The following is a 23,106-nucleotide window of genomic DNA, read 5'->3' on the forward strand; positions in this document are numbered from 1 at the left end:
AAAATTTATCATATTACAATTGAACCAGTTAAGAGAAAAAGGGTTCTTTTACAACTGCTTGTCTTGTGATGGGTAAGTGGTAAATTCATTGTCTCCTTAATTATTAATAACAATTTAGACATGATTCTTGTTACTAATTAAATTTTGAAAACTATAATGTGAAAAAATAAAAATTATTATCATTTGAGTGTGCTGCGTACATTAATTTAAAGAAAAAAGTTTGTGTTATATATAGAATTTGTCTGTAAAACAAAGTAATCACATATTCATAGCGAATAGGAAAAAATAAAAATAAAAATATATCAAAGAGCAAATGGGAATAAATAGTTATACTGTATTATTAAGGGAGATGAGGTTTTTGGTATCTCATCAATTTTAATATGCTATTTTATTTTTAATATTTAATTTGATTTATTTATTTATTTGTAACTTTCCCTCTCCCAATTTTTTTGAATATGTATCCGTAAGAAAACTTGGACTCGTTTTAAAATTCAACTTGCTTCTAAGAAAATGAAAAAATTATTCTTGAAAATCTCTATAAAGTACAATTTTAATAGACACGGACTCGAATATATTGTTGGTATTAATTAATTTTCAGAAATTGAGAAATTAGTGAGGGGTGTTACCTTACCCCCACTCCCCACCTGCTGATGCATTTGGATATGATTGCTGGACTCTGTACCTTCTTAATTACAAGAATGGCTGACCAAACATCATAAATCAGATGAGCCCATCACAACGATGCCTCTGTGTCTGTGTCTGTCTGTGTGTCTGTAAAGAAAACCATGTATGATATGAAGGTATGGAGCAATTGATTCCTAATTTTAAAGGGTAAAAATAGATATTTTAACTTATTACGAGATGTTAGTTTATTAATTTGAAATAAGATAGAGTTTTGATTTTTTTTAAACATATTTATGTATAAGTTTTAGAGAAATACCTTTTTAAAGGATGTTCGCATTTGTTTGTGATTGTTATCCATCACTATAAAATGTAGTTTAAAATAAGATTCCAAGGATTTGAAAATTTTTGAACTTAAAAGAGAAAATTATAAATTTTGATATCATAATTTAGGGCCTCTTACAGTGTTGGTATCATAATATAAAAAGTAGCTGAAAAATGTACTATAGTAATAAAATATTTTTAATTTTAATACATTTGATAGGAATCTAACTGCAAGACCATGTGTTATGCACGTGACAGTTAAATTAGGCGCCTTCATGGGGGGGGGGGGGTTTAAAAATTAATAAAAGATTCTAAAATTGCAAATATTTCATTATCCCCCAACCCCCAGTCAAGTGAAGGTGCCTGATTTAACGCACACGTGAGCTTACTATTAGATTTCTAACGAAAGTACTAAAATTATAAATATTCTATTATTATAATAGTTATTTTTAAATCATGGTACCAATATTATATGGGATCCTAAACTGTAATATTAATTATCCAAATAAATTTAAAAAAAAAACTTATTATTAAAAATTCATGGCAACGTAAATTGTTTTGCTTTACATGTGAATGGCATCATCATCATCTTCACTTTGCAAGATAATAAAAGTTGGGACAACACATGAGAACCAAACACTCCAAGTTGAGTAGGTGGATCATGTGACTTTTTGCTCTCCCCCCAAAACTACTCACTGAATTAGGCCATCTATCCATTGAAACTCTCTTCCTTCAATGGTTACTTGTAGAAAAATCTTCATATGCCGCTGTCAAAACATCAAACCATGTTATATCATTCATACATTACAAAACAAGTGCCTGATTGCCACGGAAATTTGCAATGAATTGTTAATTTTTTGCAATTCTGTAGCAAAATTCACGACAATTGTGCCACTGGCTCTGCTGTTGGAAATTTTCCATAGCAAACAGCCTGTTCTATACTATGTACAATAAAACTTGAGTAATTATTTGATTTGAATCCATTTTGTTAAAATTCTTGACATGTATGCGAGTGACCCACAAAGTAACTTTTCTCAAAGGCCAAGGGTGATGGTAAGATTTGTCACCAAAGGATCCCTTGGCCTTCACTTCTGTAAGAAAAAGTGTGACTCACTTACCCTCTTTCTCAAAGGGAAGATGGCCTTAATTAGCCCTACACCCCCTTTTGTCTTTTGTCACTCTCAAGTTCAACTACCAACCAATAAATATGGCTGGACCAACAAGTCCAAAATGACACTAAGACTTCGCCATTTCTTGCCATTCTCCCTCTTCTACCCATACACCATTTGTTTTCAAACATCAGAGGCAAGAGTTTCTTGTCTCAAACCAAGCCATGGACTGGTTTTCTTGGCTATCAAAAACGAACCTTGATCCCTCTCTTGTCTATGACTATGCCCTTACTTTCACATACAATGAGCTCCGAGACGACGATATCGCTTATTTCAGCCATGACTTTCTCCAAAGCATGGGAGTCTCGATAGCGAAACATCGGCTAGAGATTCTCAAGCTGGCGAGAAAAGAGAAAAGCACAAGTATAAAACCAGTTTTATGGTTCGTATTTGCTATCAAGAAAACCAAGAATTGTCTTGCTAAGCACATTCATGCTTTGGTTCACCGGGAGAACTCAACTCTTTCTGTCGTCCCCACGAGAAATCATAGTTTGAGATGGAAGGTGGCCATGTTACAGAGGAACAAGAGGTTGAGGGTCATCCCACCTAAGCCAGCTTGGCCGATGCTAAGAAATGATAATCCTATATTTGTGTCTGCTAATAGAAGTTTGATGCTGACAAACGGGAGTCCCGTGGGAGGTTCCCAGAGCTCGGGCTCAACTAAGAGCTCAAGTTGGATAGAGTCAGAGGCCAATGCTGAGTCCGGCCATATCACTCAGGATGCCCCGGCCAACGCTTGGAATAGCTGTTTCTCGAGCACCGTGGTTCATTCCCTAGAGGGTGAGTATTGGTCGAGCAGTACGGAAGAAATAAGGTGGGATTCGATGTTCCAAAACTTGAAGCCCACATGATCATAGGCATAGTCATCTATAAAACAGTCCAGATCCTATACTCCAAACTACCGTTTGATTCTGTTTTGCACTGCATGTATACACGCCACATGTTTAAAAACATTCTCTTACATACGCAGGTGGTCTGAATTTTGCACACATCGCATATATGTATATATATGTGTGTGTGTGTGTGTGTGTGAAGTGAAATATAAGATGGAACACCAGTTTGGAATAGAGGATTTGGACAACAGTTACCATCCTGCTTTAGGGCTGTTATTTTTTCATGTTGTCCACCAAAGAAATCTCAACTTCAGTCTGTGTATAGCACTTGTACGAACTTATATGCTTGTCCAAGAATAAAAGATTGTGTTCATATATGAAAATATTGTGCTGTCAGTTATGCATAATATATGGTGCAAGTAAAGAAAGTATGCACTGACATGAAATATTTGCATATCAATCTTACTTGCATGATTTCTGATGCAACTTTCAATGATTTACTTCGACGAACAAAATAAAAAGAACTGGAAATATCATGGCTCACGCATAGAGACAACGATCACAAGACTCGTATACCTCGTCACATTCAGAACGTCGAAAACTAAGTAACAACACCAATTTACTGTTTTTCAGGCACAGACGCACAAGAAAGAAAGGATGCAGAATAAGAATATTAGAGAGACAGATCCGTGCCAAATCAACAAGATTGAACCTGAAATTTTTACTACGTCGTTCAAAAGTGTATGACACTTTTAGCAGTCGAATGAACCTTGAATAAACATACTACATCCACTACTGAAACTCCCTTCAGGAGTTTATTAAAGCATTTAAATTTGCTCTCTTCGAAATACAGACACAATACGCATTACCGTTCAAGCTTTCTCCACATCTGAGGAAGAACCCCTCTGATATAGCATTAAAAATATCTAGCATAAGTGTAAAATTGTCAAAATTTACCGTAGCTCTAAGAGATCCGCTGCATTATCCTAAGATGGGGTTAAAATTATGCTAAAATGATTTCTATAATCAGTGACCGGAACTCTGAGGCAGACGGAACGAACCTCCAGCATAAAGCATTTGGTAAACTGGTCTTATTCTTATTGTAAGAATTATGCTCAAGAGAGTTCCTAAACCACAAATACCAGCTAAAAGAAGGAACGTGAGCCTAAAGCAGCTCGGGCCCATGCAAGAAGATGTTAACTGCTTTGCTGCCTCTGCATCGTATATTTGACCAGCAAGCCAGCCTGAGAAGAGAAGCGCACCAGCAGGATTTCCGAGCGAAATGAAATTGAAGATTATCCCAAAGTGTTTCAGGCCAAAGAGTTCAGATGCTGTAGGAATCATTATACCGAACTGGACGCCGTAGCAGATCCCCAGCAATGCTGTGGCAGCATAGAGAGTGCCACTCAGAGCTGAAGCATATAGAAGAAATGTTAAGACCATGATTATTTGTGTGATGCCCATCCAAAATGTCCGAGGAATTGTTTTTGACCTACAATGGTTTCAAAAATGCATGTCAGAATAGTACTCTGCATTACAAAGAAAATTGAGCATAAATGGTTTCCTGAAGGCTTGAATGGGAGAGGATTAAGAATCGAGAGCAGGAGAAATCAGCGCAAAAGTTTAAATTGCTGTAATTCTTCAACTAAACCAAGTACAACTATTTACGAATTTCAAGCAAATTTAATAGGAAAACTGACATAAATATGAGAGAGCATTCCTATTACCTCACAAAGTGTTCAGAAACAGCTCCTGACCCAAGGCGACCCAAGAAGTTACAAAAGCTGAACAAACTTAACAATGTTGTTGCGTCATCCACACCGAGTGAAACCCCAATCTGTGCCAAATTATTAAGGACAGTCACACCCGAACCGACTCCGAGAAAGTAAACAAACCATAGGAGCCAAAAGTCGGCCTTCACTATAGCTTCACGAAACTTAAAATCTTCCCCTCTCCGTGGTTTTCGTTTCTTCTTCACCGCCCCTTCACCTACGGCAAGAAGTAAATCCACTTCTGAGATATCTTCAGGCTCATAAAAACTTCCGAGAAATGTTGCCGATGAAGATGGGGTCAGTAGAGGATCCGTTTGATTTGAATCACCATCTCCACTAATTAGATCTGTGGGCTGGCCAGCTTTCTTACCATTTGCAGGGAACAATGTCATTTTTAATGGGATTGCTAAAGGAGCCATCAAAAGAATAACCATTATGGCAATAAAGATGTAGGAAATGGTCTTGCCAAGAGGAAACAAGTCTTTCAAAATTGTTGTTGTAAGAAGAAATATAGCGAGACAGATACTAGCTCCTTGGGTAAAAAGAAAATGGCAATGCTCTGCTGAGTCTTCTCCAGAAGCTGGAGTACAACGCCTGATAAAGTACATCATTACCAAACATATAGTGGGGATTCCAAGGGCTAGTAGAAGCAGTAGACTTGAAGACGAGCCATTAAGGACCATACTATAGACCTCTGTAAAAACTGCAGCACTTAAACCGGCATACCCTTTGAGTATTCCAGAGACGGTGCCCCTACTCAGAGGAAAATTCCTCATATTGGTAACAAGAATTGCTGTGCCAAGCCATGCACTGCTGTTTGTGGCAATACATAGCGCGATCCACAACTGTTGATGTTCTCAGATAATTAGGCAAGAAGCTCATTATCATGGAAATGGAATGGCATTATAAACGGAAAATCAGATCAATGCTAATGAATCCTTAAAGTCAAAATCAGGTTAATCAACTAGAAAGAATAATATGCTTATAGGTGATTAATCGAAAAACGCCAATTATACTTGATTTAATCATGTATAATTCAGTAGTAAGCTATGTCTGAAAGTAGTATTTCTTAAGAAAGCTCTGAATGATAATCCCAGAAACATTCATGTTTATAATTTATTTAAACAAACATGATCAAATTCTCCCATCTGGAGTGCCATGTATACTACTGTCACTGCTTCATGATTTAAACGGTTTGGAAAAGTTATATGTTAAACATCAATTTGCTTTTATCAAGATTCTTGCTAGCCAAGTCGATGCACCCATCAAAAACATTCGCAACAGGAAACTAACGGCCCTTCTTTCAATGAAGAACATAAATTAGTTTTCAACCTTTTGTGCAGTATAAAAAATTGAACAGCTGGTGCTAGCTGATCTGCTGAACAGACAAGGATAAAAGTGGACAAAGGAAGAGAATATCTGAACTTCTCAACAATCCCAAAACTTAATAAACGGACATAGAATAGTTGAACGAATATTGAACGCTAGAAGAATCGAAAAAGATGAAGGCACGTCCTTTATTTTCATTGGGTTGCTCAGCCTTCACCAAAGTACCACACTTGCCAAACTTAAGAATATTCTTTCTGTTCCATACGTCTTATTTACTAGTATGAGTAAAGAATCACAGAGGATATAGTTCAAGTTGAACATAATTCAACAGAACGGTAAGCTTCAACATAGATCTCCAACAAATTCAACCAAAACACTGACAATCTAACTTCACAGCAATCTTTTTAAACTGAAAGTGTTTGATACTTCTAAAACAACACCCCAAATTTCAATCCGCCCGACAACAAAAACCAACTATAGTCATCATGCTTAAGTAATCCCATAAAATCAAAACAAGATCACATGAACCATGACAGAATCCACATCCCAATAAAGTGAAAACTCGATATCAAGATCAAAACACAAAATCATACGCAAAACCAGCAAAAAAAGATCCAATCTTTGTGATGAAAACATCAAAGAACTTACAACCCAATAAGGCATAGACTGAACAGTCTCGCTAACAGCCATCCAAAGCACACCATAACCCAAGAAAGAAGCAAAAGCACCAACAAGAAGCACAGCCCAAGGTGGGAACTTGTTGCAGGCGATGCCTGGAAGAATCCCCACATTCTCTCCAATATCATTGGCCACTCCAAGAATCGTCAGCTGCTGCTGACTAAAACCCAGAACTGATTTCAGTGAAGGAGAGTACAAAGGGAAAGTGTACGCATTCCCTGATGCTATTTGCATCCAAACAGCCGCTCCCAAGCCCACCCATGGCGGCCTGCTGCCCTCTTTTAGAACTATCATTTATATTTTTGTCTGCTTTTCTTTTCCGGGGACAGAGATTTTTGTGGGATCTTGTAATATTCTTGTTTGGTTCAATGGAATTTGGAGACGGAGTAAGAAAACAGTGATTTGAGTGAAGACTGAGAGACGGGCAGCAAATGTTGTTATGACAATTTGGAGTTAGGACAATGTCATTGTAATGGTGGAAGGTCCAGAAACGTGTCCACATTGAACAAGGGAATTTCTTTTCTCTTTTCTCTCTCTCTCTCTCTCTTTTTTTTTTTTTTCTTTTTCCTTTGGGGTTGGGGGGTGTTGGAGATGTTCTTGGTGTTATGATGCTATTATTTGTGACAAATTAATACACATCAAAGGGACAAATAACTGAAAGCTCTTCATAGTTATCGTCTCTCTTGCCAAATATAATATATACATAAAATTTCATCTTCAAAGTAAAATATTTATTTTAAAAAATGTCCTCCCATTTAAAAGAGAGCTCTAACAACACTAACTTCATTCATATAATAATGTAAAATTGTGTAATTTTTTTTCTAATATTTATTTATAATTTAATCCCCAATCAAAATAAATACTATTGCGCATAACAGAATTAAAATATACATATTATATTTTTTTTGATCAAATGCAATAGAACTTTTATGAAATAACTATCGATAGAAAATCACTTAAAAGAAATAACAATGCAAACTTTTAGAGAAGGACAAAGCAACTCCTTAACCCAATGTCAGGGTCGCTCATGCTCTAGGCCTACTTGACAGCCATCCGGCCATTAGTCCACCCCAATAGGTCGGCCGCAGATCTTTGCCGGCAGCTGTTAGACTTCATGGAACCCTTTTGAGGTGTAGTTTTTATTTTTGGTTATTGTATACATAATAAAAAAATATGCATTTGCTTAAGAGACTGTCTACCTCTTGAGGTGCAATTTTTAATATCTATTGTCATCAATAGGCTTTCTCTTTAAAACTATTATAGGAGAAAGTGAGTATTCAAAAACTTGGTGTAATGTTGTTTGCTAGTATTGTCTTCAAGGTGATCCCCTTACGTTGGCATTCGTTGAACAATGTATATTACTTTCATTAATCAACACAATCAACTTTATGATTTATGTCAAATGTATTGTTTTTTCGTGCTACACCTTACTTATTATATTGTTACTGTCAAATTATCTTGTTGCAGTTTTTGTCGGCACTTTGTGCGTGTGTTGATGGAAATTCAGTTGTGCTTTCGGACGGCAATAGTCGTTATTGCACTACGAGCGAAAGGTGCTCCATAAACTGCAGAAAATAGTGAGCTTTAATTTAAGAGTTCATGAATGATGTTATTGTTTATTTTTTTAAAAATAATTTTGTACCTATTAATGTTTTCACGTTAAAATAAAAAAGTTTCTCTCCTTCTACATTTGCTTTCTTTTGTTATTTATTCCTTTCTTGGAAAAAGAAAAACACAAAGAAGAAATTATTGGCCAAGTTTGAAATACATAAATTATTTAACAAATATTTAAAACTTCTTATGTCCACATATAGTAGGAATCCAAATTCACTCGCACAACGACAATAGTCAAAAAGCAAAAAAATCTGAATATTGTTATAATTTTTTTACCTAATTTGTTTTAATTATTTTGTTTGAATAAACAAAGTAAACGCATAAAAGGCAAATTGATGATCAATACGTAACTTTAGTTATGAAGAATTGGGTAATAAAAGTTTACCAAATGAGTGGGAGATGTGTACAATAAGTAATAAAATGGGCAGGTAAAAGTGAATGGTAAAAATTAAAAAAAAATCAACATCATTCCTCTCTCTCTTAAAAATAAAAATAAAAATAAAAATGATGAATACATAATATTACATCAACATCAATAAATTAATAAAAATGAGGGTTAAATTGTTAAAAGACAGATAAACCCTTCATTAAGTGCATAATGATCATTTTCACCAAGATCCGCGCAGCAGATCGTGGGTCGGGTCGTTGGGACCCGTTCGATAGGTTGACCCGGAGTTTGAAGATGGTTGGGCACCACACGATTGAAGCTATGAGCCCTAAATTAAGGCACGTGAACTAATCTACAGTATCAAATAAGGCCCTATAAATACTTTAAATTTGACTCCATAAGGAATCTGATATTTTATTACTTTGACTTTGACTTCTAATCGCATATTTCTATCTCGACTACCGACTAACTTGGGCGTCGGAGGGTTTTCGTCGGGACGAACCCGACTAACCTGATATACTTGTTTAATTTATCAGGACCCATCACAGATTTAAGAAGGATACGTGGCTGGATCTAAATCGTTAATCGTATTCAACTGTATGTATTAATGAGATGTTAATTTTAATCCATTATTTCTCTCCTTTTTTTTTAAAAAAAAAAGAAAGAATCTTTTTACTTATTGAGAAAGGCAACATCACTTTCTTTCAGTAATTTATATTTAAATATATAACCAATTTAGAATTGGGATTGATGCAGAGTGTGTGATGTGACCATCTCGTCGTATGATGATTTTTCAATGGATGGTGAGAAAAAATAATAAAATTATGCCACTTGAAGTTAACTAAAATACTAAAAAAAATCAAGAGTTCAAAATTTTTCTTTTTTTAAAATCAGATAAAAAGAAATTAAATGAATATAGAAGCCCATACATAGGGTAGCAAGGGGTGACTAAATTGCCATTACTACAACTCTCCATTTATTCCATCAGCAAAAATAACTTGGGCCTAGTCAAGGCCCAACTAGAAATGTGACCAGCCCAATATGAATCAGCCTTCCAAATCAGTTACAATATGTAAAAAAAAATACATGGTTTTATATTTATTATAGAATAATAAAAATAAATATAAAAAACTTACCTATTTTTTAATAAGATTAATCATGTAAAAAAACCCTCATTTCAAATTAAACTGATCATAATAATATATAAATATAAAATAAATATTATTTAAAATAAAATAAGATGATTATGAAAATAGATCGTAACAAAATAATAATATCATCTACAACAAGCACCCGAAAAGAAACAGACACATGTATATGTATGTGTATGTGTAGGATATAAAATGACTAAGACAGATAAATAAAAATATATAGCGATTGAAATTTTTTATATGGAGAAGCAATGCATATGAAAATTTAAAAATATGTGCATCATATATTTTATAATATAAAAATATATTAAAAGAAAATAAATATACTTATTGATTTGGTGTTTTTAATTATAATTTACTATTTATTTTCAAATACTTTTCAATAAGCCTCGTACATTCTGAATAAATATTATTCTACCTTAATGATCACATTACATAAACAAACAATAAAAATAATGAGACATTGTCCCATAGATTACTTTTATCCATAAAAAAAGTATGCTTTTTCAAGTTTCTACATTGCATCTTATATACATGTATGAATTATAAGATAAAAATATAAAAATTAAAGTAAAAATCGATAAATGATAATAGTACCGCATATGATAATGAGTATGATTTATTCTGCAAACACAACGGTGAAGTTAATAGGTGACACATAAATACCACTGCACATAACATATAATTCCTAAAGAAAAAAAGAGTTGTTTACAAATAATCAATTTGATAAGAATTTCAAGATTAAACTTGGATATTGTATTATCTTACTCGACCCATTATTACATTTTGCGAAGCATTATTTGCTTTTGGTTTTAAAGTATTTTTCTTTATTTTTGTAAGAAAAGAGAAAAAGATTAGAGATAAGTGTACGTGTTTTCAGGAGTTTTCGATATGTTTGATTCAGTATTTTTTTTGTGTTAAAGAGAGATGAATAAGAATAAAATAAAAATACACTTTTATAATACACAAAAATGTAGGTATATATTCGGTGATTATTTTTTGTTATTTATGAGACAGTCTACGGAACAGAAACAAACAAGAGTGTAGTGTGCTTTGTCTCTACATTGGATACTGCAGACCAAAAGAATCTGGAAATTTTCTTGGAGATCTTTTATTATTATAGTATTTAATTGAATCTCACACACACACACATATATATATATATATACAATCACTGTCAATATCATTTCCTCAAAATAAGGTTTCACAAATTATAAATACTTTATATTTAGTGTTTTAGCCTAATAATTTGTGGTCCGATAATCTCTTGAAGGTCATATTAAAATCTATCACTATATTTGGTTTCATTTTCGAATAATTTTTGAGACAAGATAAAACATACTCAATGTTTATGTCTTTGTTTTCACACATTGATTGTGAGTTTTTTTATTTTTGAACTTTTTATATATAATAGATATATACACACTTATATATATAAATATAATATAAAAGAAACATGATTTGACAATGAACAGTAATTTTTGTTTCCAAAAAATATAACATTTAACATACAATATTTATATATATACATAGAAAATATATAAAAGAGACATGATTTGATGATGAATAGTAATTTTTATCTCTCAAATCCCAACAACAAACATACACCACTTATTTTAAAATATTTTAAATGTAATTTGAAAACAAATCCAAACATACGCTTTATCACCAACACACACTTATTTATCTCTATTTTTCTCTCTCTATTTCTAAAACACAAAATAAAACACTCAAAAAATAAAACCAAACATAATGTATATTTTTAACTCAAATTTTATTTTGGGATAGGTCATGATCCATACAGTATATTTGGGTCGCTTCGATCCGATCAAACCCTTAATATGTATGAATCATTATGACCAACTGATCAGTTTGAAATTTATAATTCATGTAAAATTGTACAATTAAAAAAATCTATAAATATCGATGAGTCATAATTGAGGTACAATATTCGTTTCCTTAACATTTCTTATGAGAGGTCTTTCTCCTTTATGATAACCTAAGCATGGCTGGACTTGTCAGTACGGCTTTCAAGTCTTTGTCCAGGAGAAATGTAAATATACTTAAAGCATTTGAGAAGCATATTCCATACTCGAAGCATAAATAGAATCCAAATTTAAAATAATAACCAAAAGGCTAATATCGAAATTACACAAAATAAATGAAAATTTGTGTTTTTGAATTTCACTATTGTCTTGAATTTGTTAAACAAACAGCTATAGTACTTAATAATCATTTATTTAGTTACTTTTTTAAAATAAAAAAATTTATACATCAAGAGCATAATAATTGTAATTTATTATTTGACATGTAATTAATTTAAATTCAGGAAAAATGATTCAATATATAAATTTGATTAGCTCTACTATCTTATTACAAGTGAGATTTGTAGATTATGTGTATGGACCAAATTAGTTCTGTATAAAAAAAATGACAAGTTACTTTTCCTCTTTTCTCATTGTTCATTTATTTTTGTTCTCTCCCCTTTTGATAATTACCATATTTATTTATTTATTTGAAAAAAAATCACAATGCGACAATATATTAATGAAAAATTATATTTGTTAAATTTGATTGATGTGATATATAGTTATAATAAAAGTATTAAGTGAATCTCCATCCTATTTTGTGTACGCTCTGAACGTGCTATATGATCATTAATATATGTAATTATAGGTGATGATCTTAATATATTTTTCTCAACTGGCTTATTAATTGTATTTTTAGTTATCTAATTATAGATATTTTGAACTTTAGTCCTGTAATTTATTAGGATTGTAAAATGATCTTTTACCTTTTCCAATTTTGAGATTATAAGACAAAATTGATCGAAATTTTTCAAAATTGATTGGGAAGTTGCATATGCCAGACTCAATCACCCAGTTATGTTTTGGTTAAAAATGACAAAATAAATCTTGTTGAATGATTTTTGCTAATGTGGCAGTTTAACATGATGTGGACACTTATGCCACATCATCCCTTTTGCATCAGTAGGCCAGCACTTGACACGTTTTTATAAGTCAATTAATAAGATGCGTTTTTTTAATTTTCAACTGATATATGATTGGCACATGCTATTTTTCGACATTTTGAATATTCAAATTAAATTTTACTCTGAAATTATGAAATTAAGAGAGGTGAATGATCAATTTATAATTCTAACAAACTATAAATCTAAAGTAGCAAAGAGATTGTAATTAAATGACTAAAACTGCAATTAAACATGTCCCACCAATAACCTCTTCATCTAAGAAACGTATTTCTATGTGGTAATAAAAAAACAATTTATTGTCATAAATTTCATTCATGTCATCCATTTTTCACACCCGTAAATCTTTCTTAATTACCCTAATTATCCATTAAAAACTGTAATTCATTTCACACCCCACAAACCACAGGGGCATGTCTAATTCTTACCATCCGTTTCGGAACCCAAACCCGAACCCGAACTTCGACGAGCAACGTTGGATTATCCAAATCCGTCGAGCACTAGACGAAGACAATCTTGAACAAGAATCCGATGATGTCCCAGTTTCCATCTTCACTGTCCCTAAGACCCTCACGCTCGCCAGCCCAGAATCCTACGTACCGCAACAACTCGCATTAGGCCCGTACCACCATCATCGGGCCGAGCTTTACGAAATGGAAAGGTACAAGCTTTCAGCTGCAAAAAGATTCCAAAAACACCTTCCGGGCCTCAAATTTCACAATCTCGTACACCATTTCACCAAGTTCGAGCCAAGGTTCCGGGCTTGCTACCACAAGTTCCTCAACTTCAACGGTGAAACGCTAGCGTGGGTGATGGCCGTCGACTCGTGTTTCTTGCTGGAATTCCTTCATCATATGGTTATCCTGGAAAAGGATCGAGCGACGTCTCGAGTCTCGTCAAGAATGTCACATTTGATTGATACAACGGGCCGAAAATCGGGCCATAATGTTATTCTTAGGGACATCCTGATGCTCGAGAATCAGATACCGCTATTTTCATTGAAACAAACTCTGGATTTCCAATTAGGATCATCGGATGAAGCAGATGATGTGCTTTATGCCATGTTGATAGGGTTTTGCAAAGAGGTTTTGCCTTTCAAGATGGTCCAAGAATTGCCTGATCTTGATCAGGTTCACAGATGTGCTCATTTGCTGGACTTAGTGTACAATTTGATTGTGCCTAACGTAGGAGAATCAGTATCTGAAATAACATCAGAAGCCGAGAAAGAAGACGTAAATCTTAACAGTGAAAAGAAAATTTTTCATAAGATTATGTCGAAATTAAGGGCAGGTGGCCCAATGAGTTTGATCAAAAGATTATTGGTTTCAAGACTTGCTAAATTTCTCCTGAGATTGTCCTGTAAGATTGTTTCTAATCTTCCAGGGATGATACTTGTAAAGCAATTTGAATACTTGTGCTTTTCTCAAGAAAAAGGAGAAAAAAATGAGCTTGAAAATGGGAAGTCATGTAGCGAGTATAATTACAAACCTCCATTGATGGAGGAAATAGCAATCCCTTCTGTAACTGAGCTCTCAGAGGCTGGAGTGAAATTCTCAGTTACAAATTCAGGCATTCTTGGAATCAGTTTTGATGCAAAGACAGCTATGTTTTGTATTCCGATGATTAGTTTGGATGTAAACACAGAGGTGGTCTTGAGGAACCTGGTTGCGTATGAAGCCTGCAACGCATCAGGGCCATTGGTTTTTGCGCGGTACACTGAATTGATGAATGGGATTATTGACACTGAGGAGGATGCAAAGGTTCTAAGGGAAAAAGGGATTGTTTTGAACCATTTGAAGAGTGATCAGGACGTGGCTGATTTTTGGAATGGGATGAGCAAGTCCGTTAGATTGACGAAAGTGCCCTTCTTGGACAAAGTCATCGAAGATGTGAACTGTTATTACAGGGGGAGAATGAAGGTTAGGATTGGGAAATTCTTGAAAAGACATGTTTTTGGATCATGGCAGTCTATGACGCTGCTGGCTGCTGTTTTGTTGCTGTTTTTTATGAGCTTGCAAGCTTTTTGCTCGCTGTTTGGCTGTGCTCGAATACTTCTTCATGGTAGAAAGATGAATTGATTAACCACTTTTTGACTAATTGTATAAACATATCAAGTGCAAGTAATATACGAGGTTTTGAGAGAAGTAGCTGATTAGGAGACGAGAAGCATTGCAATTACAATATTCAACATCAAGAAAGTAACAGAGTACATACATACGACCAATCAACCGAGGTTCTTGACAGGCACAACACGAGCACAGTTATACACAGAGCAAAAGGCTTGTAAAGCCAAGAGCAACAACATCAAGAGAGCAGCAAGAAATGTTAGAAACCTCCATGACCTAAACACATATTTCTTCATGCAGTTCTCACATTTAACCTTCCACATCCCACTATGATACTTGTTCACATCTTCAATCACCTTGTCCAAGTAGGGCACTTTAGTCAATCTAATAGACTTGCTCATCCCATTCCAAAGATTAGCCACCTCCTCATCACTCTTCAAACGGTTCTTTATGATCCCTCTTTCGCGAAGAAACTTGGCATCCTCCTCTGTGTCAATAATCCCGTTCATTAACTCAACATATCGAGCCAAAACCAACGGCCCTGACACGTTGCAAGCCTCGTATGCAACCAAGTTTCGCAACACGACCTCAGAGTTGATGTCTAGACTAATGGTTGGGAGATAGAGAACGACATTTTTGTTGTCGAAAGTAATGGTTGAGATGCCTCCTTCTGTCGCCTCAAAATGTACCCCAGCTTCAGTGAGCTCGGTTACAGAAGGGATTTTGATTTCTTCTAGCAATGGGGGCTTGTTTATGATGCTATTCTGAGTACTCTTATCTTCATTGGACTCCTGATCTTCATCTAAGGAGGTGAAGAAGTTCTCCACGGGTTCTTTTATGAGTTTCAACATAGGTAGACTGGAAAGAATTATCCAAGGCAATTTCACAATCACCTTCATTGGCTTAGAGAATACAATCTTCTTGATGAAGTTCAATGGTGCATCGAAATTCAAAACTTTGGTGCATACCTTATGTTCTTTCTCGTCATGATCATCATCTGATGTTGCTTGATGTTCATCAGCACCACGATCTTCTTCCTCAAGTTGGACTACTTCTTGAACTGATCCTGTAGTCATGTAAGAATATCCTTCCAATTTTGGCACACAGAAATGGTACAAAACATCAAGCAAATGAGCCAAATCTCTAACATTTGGCAGATCTTCAACCATCTTGAATGGAGAAAGCTCTTCACAAAGCCCGATTAGCATACAGGACAACGTCTCATCCCCCTTCTCAGAAGAGGAAAACTGAAGTTCCAACAGTTTCCTCAGCACAAACAAAGGGATTTGGTTCTCAAGCATCGAAATATCTCTAAGAATTGCATTATGTGCAGCCTTATTCCCCGCCAACCTGACCAAATACGACAATCTTGAAGAACCAACGTTAATCGTCGCCGTTTCCTTGCCATGTTTGACAGCACAAACTTGCAAGAACTCAAACAAGAAAGACGCGTCCACGGCCATCATCCAGGCCAACGTCTCGCCGTTGAAGTTCAAGTACTTGTTGTAACAAGCACGAATCCCGCGTTCAAATCCCAGCAGACGATCGACGAGGCCTTGGAGCTTGAGGTTTTGGTAGTCTTTCTGGTTTCTCCTGGCGGCAGCAAGCTTGTACCTCTCCATCTCATGGATCTCGGGTCGGGTATAATGGTAGGGTCCGATAGAAACTTGTTGTGGGATGAAGGAATCCGGACGGATGGCCACGAGGGGTTTGGGAACAGTGAAGATACTAAGTGGGGTTTCAGTTTCTTCCTCAAGCTCTTCCTCCAGAGCTCGACGGATATGGATCACCCATTGGTTCTCGTTGAAGTTCGTATCCGAGTTCGGACCCAATCTGGGTTGAGATGAAGACATGTTGAAGCTCAAAGTCTACGGGTTTGGTGAGTGGTATTAGGCTAAGAGACGACTGTCATGACTGCATGAGAATTTTATACAAGTCCATTTTAGTATTAGAATTATGCATTAGCAATGTACTTCATTGTTATTAATTTATTGATAATCCAACATTATTTTCCAAGTTGGTGATTAAAAATGCATGTCATGTTATGTCAACTAACTTCAAGATAAGTCTTATCAAACAATTAATGATTAATTTTTCAGCGGATCTAGCTCAGTTGGTGAATTTCTGACTCCATCATTGACAAATCATGAATTCGAGTTTCATCAATGTGTGCGGATTGTCTACATTAATAATAATTATTGGTCTACCGCAATAATAGTCATTGGTTAGTTATACATATTTGAAACTGATAATTAAAGTATATTGATAGTTGATGATTGAAATCTATCATATAATTATAACAAATTCACTAAAAAAAATAATTAATGATTTTATTTTATTCTTTTGTGAGGAAGGTAAGTAAGAATTGATTTAAACGTACAATTAAATAAATTTAAATTAAATATTATGGGTAAATGTTTCGTGCAAGTGATCCGGTTGATCTACAGTACAGCGAAGTTTAGACCATACATCACTTTAAATAATAATACTGCACATCAAATAATTCATAGATTTAATTTAATTTAATAACTTGCAATATCACTTAAATAATTACACCTGAATAATTAGCACCTAATGACCCCCCCCCCTTATTATAAATAATAAGATAATTATTTTGAATTAAAATAATAAATAGTGAACGTGGGAAATGCTTTGATTATTTTAGTGAAAAAGTTAAAAGTGAAAGCTCAGCGCTGCATTGCTTTGCGGTCTGCATGTGAACAAATATTTTACTGTAAAAGTTGAAAAAGAAATGTCACTTTCTATACAAATTTTTTTAGTGTTCTACTTCTCGAGGAAAAAAAAAGAAGAAATCGTTCAGACTTTTTTTCTAATTTAATACTTAACAGATAGAATTTGGGATGAAATGCACTTTGCCCGCTTGAGCTATTCGATACGTAACATTTATCCTTTTAAATTAATAAATATAACACTTATCTCCTATAATTAAATTTTTAGTCAATATCGTCTAAATATTATATATAAGGAATGAAATGTGTTATAACTAGGCGGGACTCAAACTCGAAGATCATGGCAAAATTCGAAACTTGGGGCCCAACCTAAGCCTGTTGAGCCCACATCCGTGAAATGAAGTCTGCTGAAGAAATATTTGATAATGGGCCAACGGCCCAAGGCCCAGCTTATGAAGCCCATCTGGATGAAAAGAATCAAAGGGAATTATATGTATAGACAAAAGTTGTTATTAGGAATAATAAATACAAAGGGCTATGATTTAGACACTTGAGATGCCAGATCCTATTTCTATTATTTGTACTTGTTTGGTTCAGCATCAACAGAATGGCAGACAGAAAATGTTCATCTTCCTCGGAGCCCCTTTCTTGCTCCAACCATGTCTGTATCAACAAACCAAAATTTTGATTGATAATATGAAATGTTGATGGAGTTTCATAAACAGATTAAATTCTGTTAATACCACCCAAGAATTGCTTAGAGTTAATCATTCATCGGCTCAACAAATGTTATTCACATACCATATCATTTGATTCAGCCATATATTGTTGGAGGGATCAATGTTTTAAATTAATCATATTAATTGTCTATGTTTTCAATTTTCAAAATATTAATTTAAGTGAATACATGTTTGTTTATACGCATTCTCAATAAAAATATATTGACATGGAGAACTGAAAACTGAAAATAAAAACAGAATTGATTAAAGAAAAAGCAAACATAAACCCAAATTCATTTTTAGAATGTTCGAGATCAAGAAATTAAAGAATTACCTAACTATATATACATATAAACATATAGTAGCCTATATATAACCTAATCGAGGTCCTTTATAGGTACAAGACGAGCGCAGTTATACACAGAGCAAAAGGCTTGTAAAGCCATAAACAACAACATCAATATAGCAGCAAGAAATGTGAGAATCCTCCATGATCCAAACACATAGTTCTTCATGTATTTCCCACATTTAACCTTCCACATCCCATTATGATACTTGTTCACATCTTCAATCACCTTGTCCAAGAATGGCACTTTGGTCAATCTGATAGACTTGCTCATCCCATTCCAAAGATCAGCCACCTCCCCATCACTCTTCAAATGATTCCTTATGATCCCTCTTTCACAAAGAAACTTGGCGTCCTCCTCTGTGTCGATGATCCCATTCATTAACTCCGTGTAACGAGCCAACACCAATGGCCCCCACGCACTGCAAGCCTCGTATGCAACCAAGTTTCGCAGCACGACCTCAGAGTTCACGTCTAGGCTGATGGTTGGGAGATACAGAACGACGTTCTTGTTGTCGAATGTTATGGTTGAGATGCCTCCTTCGGTGGGCTCAAAACGTACCCCGGCCTTGGCAAGCTCCATTACAGAAGGGATTTTGATTTCTTCTAGCAATGGGGGATTGTGTGTGATGCTATTCTTAGTACTTCCACCTTTATTATTGCTCTTCTCGTTTTCATCCAAGGAATTGAAGAAGTTCTCCAATAGTTGTTTCGTGACTTTCAATATAGGTAGATTGGAAAGAATTGTCCAAGGCAATCTCACAATCATCTTCATGGGCTTGGAGAATACAATCTTCTTGATGAAGTTCAACGGTGCTTGGAAATTCAAAACTTTCATCCATACCTTCTGTCCCTCACCATCATCCGATGCTGCACGACGTTCATCGCCACAATATTCTTGCTTGACTTGAACCGCTTCTTCAACTGACTCTGAATTCATGTAAGAAAATCCCTCCAATTTGGGCACGCAAAAACGGTATAGAACATCGAGCAAATGAGCACAATCTCTAACTTGGAAAATATTTGGTAAGTCTTCCTCCACCATCCTGAATGGAGAAAGCTCTTCACAGAACCCCATTAGCATAACAAGCAATGTCTCATCCGCATTCTCAGACGACGAAAACACAAGTTCCAACAATTTTCTGAGCACAAACAGAGGGATTTGGTTCTCAAGCATCGAAATATCTCTGAGGATCGCATTGTGTGCCGCCTTATTCCCTGCCAACCCGACCAAGTACGAAAATCTTGATGAAACAACGTTAGTCATCGCCGTTTCGTTGCCATGTTTAACTGCACAAACTTGCAAGAACTCAAACAAGAAAGACACGTCCACCGCCATCATCCAGGCCAACGTCTCGCCATTGAATATCAGGTACTTGTTGTAACAAGCACGAATCTTGGGTTCGAGTTCCACTAAACAGTCGACCAGAAACTGGAGCTTGAGGTTCTGGAAATCCTTGTGATTTCTTTTGGCAGCAGCAAGCTTGTACCTCTCCATCTCGCGGAGTTCCGGTCGGGTATAATGGTAAGGCCCGACTGATACTTGGTGTGGGATGTAAGAATCCGGATGAGTGGCCAGTAGCGGTTTGGGAACAGTGAAGATCCGAACTGGGGTTTCAGTTTCTTCCTCGAGCTCTTCATCTAGAGCTCGGCGAATCTGGATCACCCATTGTTTCTCGTCGAAGCTCGGATTCGGGTTCGGAGACAATTTCCGTTGATATGAAGACATGTTTGAATTCAAACTGATCTGCTGGTTTGTAGAATTGTATTGGGTCAGACTTCAGACGCTGCCTGCATGAGAATTTATAGAAGTTCGTTTTTAGTATTAAATTGGAAACATACAAAATTATACTTAATTAATTACGCTACAAGAAATACAACTTTTATCATAGCTATATATATCATACTTATGAATAAAATATCGTTGTAAATACTAATCAACTATAATTTTTCAATGACTACTAATCGATTTTTACAAGTGATGCTAAAAAAATTAATTATATAGCTAATGTTCATGGTAACTATTGATTAGTTATGATTAAAACTATTAAGTTTTTCATATTGATTTTGCTTGATCATGAACGATAGTATTAATTTATCATTAGTCTTTTAAACTACAGTGATTTACAGGAAAAAATTATAATTTTAGTCCTGTAACTTAAGGGTGTGATATTTTTTATCGTGTACAAATTGATTTTAGCAGTATTTTAGTCCTGTAACCTTATAATTTTGGCAATTCTAGTCTGTTTGGTCGAAAATTGGACGAGACTTGCAAATGACCTAATTAAGTTGCAATTTTGGTCCTATAAATCAATTCGTGTAGGACAAAAGATCCAATTTTCTTAAGTTACAAGACTAAAAATATCAATGTACCTTAGGTTACAAGACTAAAATTACAATAATTGGGTCATATGTAAATTACATGCAATTTTTCGGCAAAAAATGACGAAAATCTTCAAAAATTTAAAATTTCATAACTAAATTGTCAAATCAATTTGTGCAGAATAAAAAATATCACTTCCAATAAATTACAGGATAAAAATTATATTTTTTTCATCGTATATATAGCGTAAAGAATAATCCATCTTCTTTTGTAGTTAATGGTTAAAAGAGCATGGCGTATAAAGTTAATTACTAGCGTTTAGATAAGGCATCAAATAATCAATATTGTTTGTTTTGGGTAGTAGGAATAGTGATTTAAACATGCAATTAAATAAATGTAAGGTATTCCTAGTAAATAAGTATACATACAATTGATCTAAACAGCGTACGTTGAAGGGATACTTATCCACTTCCATCCATTCCATAAAGTCTGCAATACCGACGAATCAAGAAAAGTATACAAAAAAACAAAGTTATCCTTTTTTATACCACTATTTTTTTATTATATTAGATTCCTATTAATTAATAATTTGATTAGTAAGTGATTTCGGCTTAATAAATCCTTCTCTTTCATGACAAGTTATTGACACCACTCTTAATTGTGCATATATATATATATATATATATTTATCATTAATGAAACTTAGTCGACAAAATTGAAATCCAGCACATTCTAAAATAATGTACATAAACAAAAAACATATATATTGTGTTTAATTTAATAATTTATAAATTTTTATTATAAAATACTTCGCGTTACCACTTGAAAAATATTTGAATAAGTAGTACTAGCTATTAAACCCAAATTTTCTTTTTATTTTTTTGGGAAAAAATAGCCGTAATTGTAAGAAATAATATTTTTTGTCCCATATCTTAGAATCAACATGCTTTTTGTCTAGTAAATTTTATAGGATTCTTATTAATGATCCCATGTATTATAAGAAAAAAAAAATCATTTTTAGCCCTTATATCGAATTCCATTACTATGTTTATTATAATTTAGATTGCTAAAAAGTTAACGACCATGCATACGTAGTATTTTCAATTAAAATACTAATAAAATCTAATGAAAGAACTAAAGTATATAATTTTTATAATTTACAGGATTGTTGATGAGAATTTCGTTACTAATGTACAGAATTTAAAATATGGGACGAAAAATACAATTTTCCTGATATTGAGTATTATTTATTTATTTATTCTTTTGAGATTAGAGCAATTAACTATTATTTTTATTTTTGAATAAATTGATATAATCATTAGTATCAAATTCTATACCTAATAACAATCGAAAACTAGAACAATTATATACTATTAAAATACAAGAATATCCCACACATTAGTAAGAATTCGGATCCATAACCTTAAATTATGAGCCTCAACTTTGTCAATTGAGCTAAACCTCGTCAGGGGCTAATGCCGGGTAATTAAGCACAGCACGTTTGTAAAAAATGCCATGATAATTTATTTTAATCTGAATAGTAAGCGTGAGAAATGCTTTCATTGTTTAGCTAGTAAAAAAATAAAATTAAAATGAAAGATGATCACTGCATTGTATTAGTCGCCAGCATTGAACAAATATTTTAATTTACAGAAAAATTAGGAAAAAAAAAAAGAAATGGCATTATTTAAAATATATAAACAATCTAAGAATATTATAATTAATCTATTAATCTAATTTTATTCAAAGTAGTATTAAAATAAAAGATTCCAAACTTTGTTTGTTATACTTAAACAGAAGTGGTAGTTCATTCCTGTCGTCCTGAATTAAAGTATCCAGTTTGACTACCACCAAACTTTATATAATTTTTTAAAACTTAATGTTTTATATTTTTTTATTCTTAAAACTAATGATTGAGAATTATTCTTGAATTGCTACTTTAACAAGGGGTATTGAATACAATTTTTGTTTTGTATATTTTGTATTTTGGCATTTTAATCCTTTATTTTCGTCGGAGAGTAAATAAGTTCTATAACTTTTTAATTTTTTACGATCTTGGGACTTTTATTTCCATTGATCAATTTACTGGGCCAA

The 23,106-nt window shown here is 34.1% G+C and overlaps 5 protein-coding genes across 6 annotated transcripts; 2 read left to right on the forward strand and 3 right to left on the reverse strand.

Annotated features, from left to right (window-relative positions):
• On the forward strand, positions 1,619-3,856 carry LOC105166759. Of its 2 annotated transcripts, none has more exons than XM_020697297.1 (2): positions 1,619-2,894; positions 3,581-3,856. In XM_020697297.1, exons 1-2 carry the CDS (start codon positions 2,279-2,281, stop codon positions 3,613-3,615), a joined length of 651 nt encoding a protein of 216 aa, XP_020552956.1. In that variant the 5' UTR covers positions 1,619-2,278; the 3' UTR covers positions 3,616-3,856. The 2 variants fall into 2 exon arrangements, with proteins under 2 accessions (XP_020552956.1, XP_011084537.2); XM_011086235.2 differs by having other exon boundaries at positions 1,831-2,928.
• Positions 3,680-7,252, reverse strand: LOC105164931 (protein NUCLEAR FUSION DEFECTIVE 4). The gene is made up of 3 exons (XM_011083768.2): positions 6,697-7,252; positions 4,675-5,564; positions 3,680-4,439 (listed from the first exon to the last, which is right to left on the reverse strand). The coding sequence occupies exons 1-3, from the start codon at positions 7,018-7,020 to the stop codon at positions 3,974-3,976; spliced, it is 1,680 nt and encodes a 559-aa protein (XP_011082070.1). The 5' UTR covers positions 7,021-7,252; the 3' UTR covers positions 3,680-3,973.
• On the forward strand, positions 13,282-15,077 carry LOC105166768 (putative UPF0481 protein At3g02645). The gene has a single exon (XM_011086247.2). It carries the CDS (start codon positions 13,282-13,284, stop codon positions 14,944-14,946), a length of 1,665 nt encoding a protein of 554 aa, XP_011084549.1. The 3' UTR covers positions 14,947-15,077.
• Positions 14,995-16,853, reverse strand: LOC105166775 (putative UPF0481 protein At3g02645). The gene has a single exon (XM_011086260.2). The coding sequence runs from the start codon at positions 16,785-16,787 to the stop codon at positions 15,093-15,095; it is 1,695 nt and encodes a 564-aa protein (XP_011084562.1). The 5' UTR covers positions 16,788-16,853; the 3' UTR covers positions 14,995-15,092.
• Positions 18,636-20,449, reverse strand: LOC105166785 (putative UPF0481 protein At3g02645). Its single transcript, XM_011086271.2, has one exon. It carries the CDS (start codon positions 20,416-20,418, stop codon positions 18,721-18,723), a length of 1,698 nt encoding a protein of 565 aa, XP_011084573.1. The 5' UTR covers positions 20,419-20,449; the 3' UTR covers positions 18,636-18,720.

Source organism: Sesamum indicum, linkage group LG1 (genome assembly GCF_000512975.1).
Source record: "Sesamum indicum cultivar Zhongzhi No. 13 linkage group LG1, S_indicum_v1.0, whole genome shotgun sequence".
In the NCBI taxonomy this organism is placed as follows: domain Eukaryota; kingdom Viridiplantae; phylum Streptophyta; class Magnoliopsida; order Lamiales; family Pedaliaceae; genus Sesamum; species Sesamum indicum.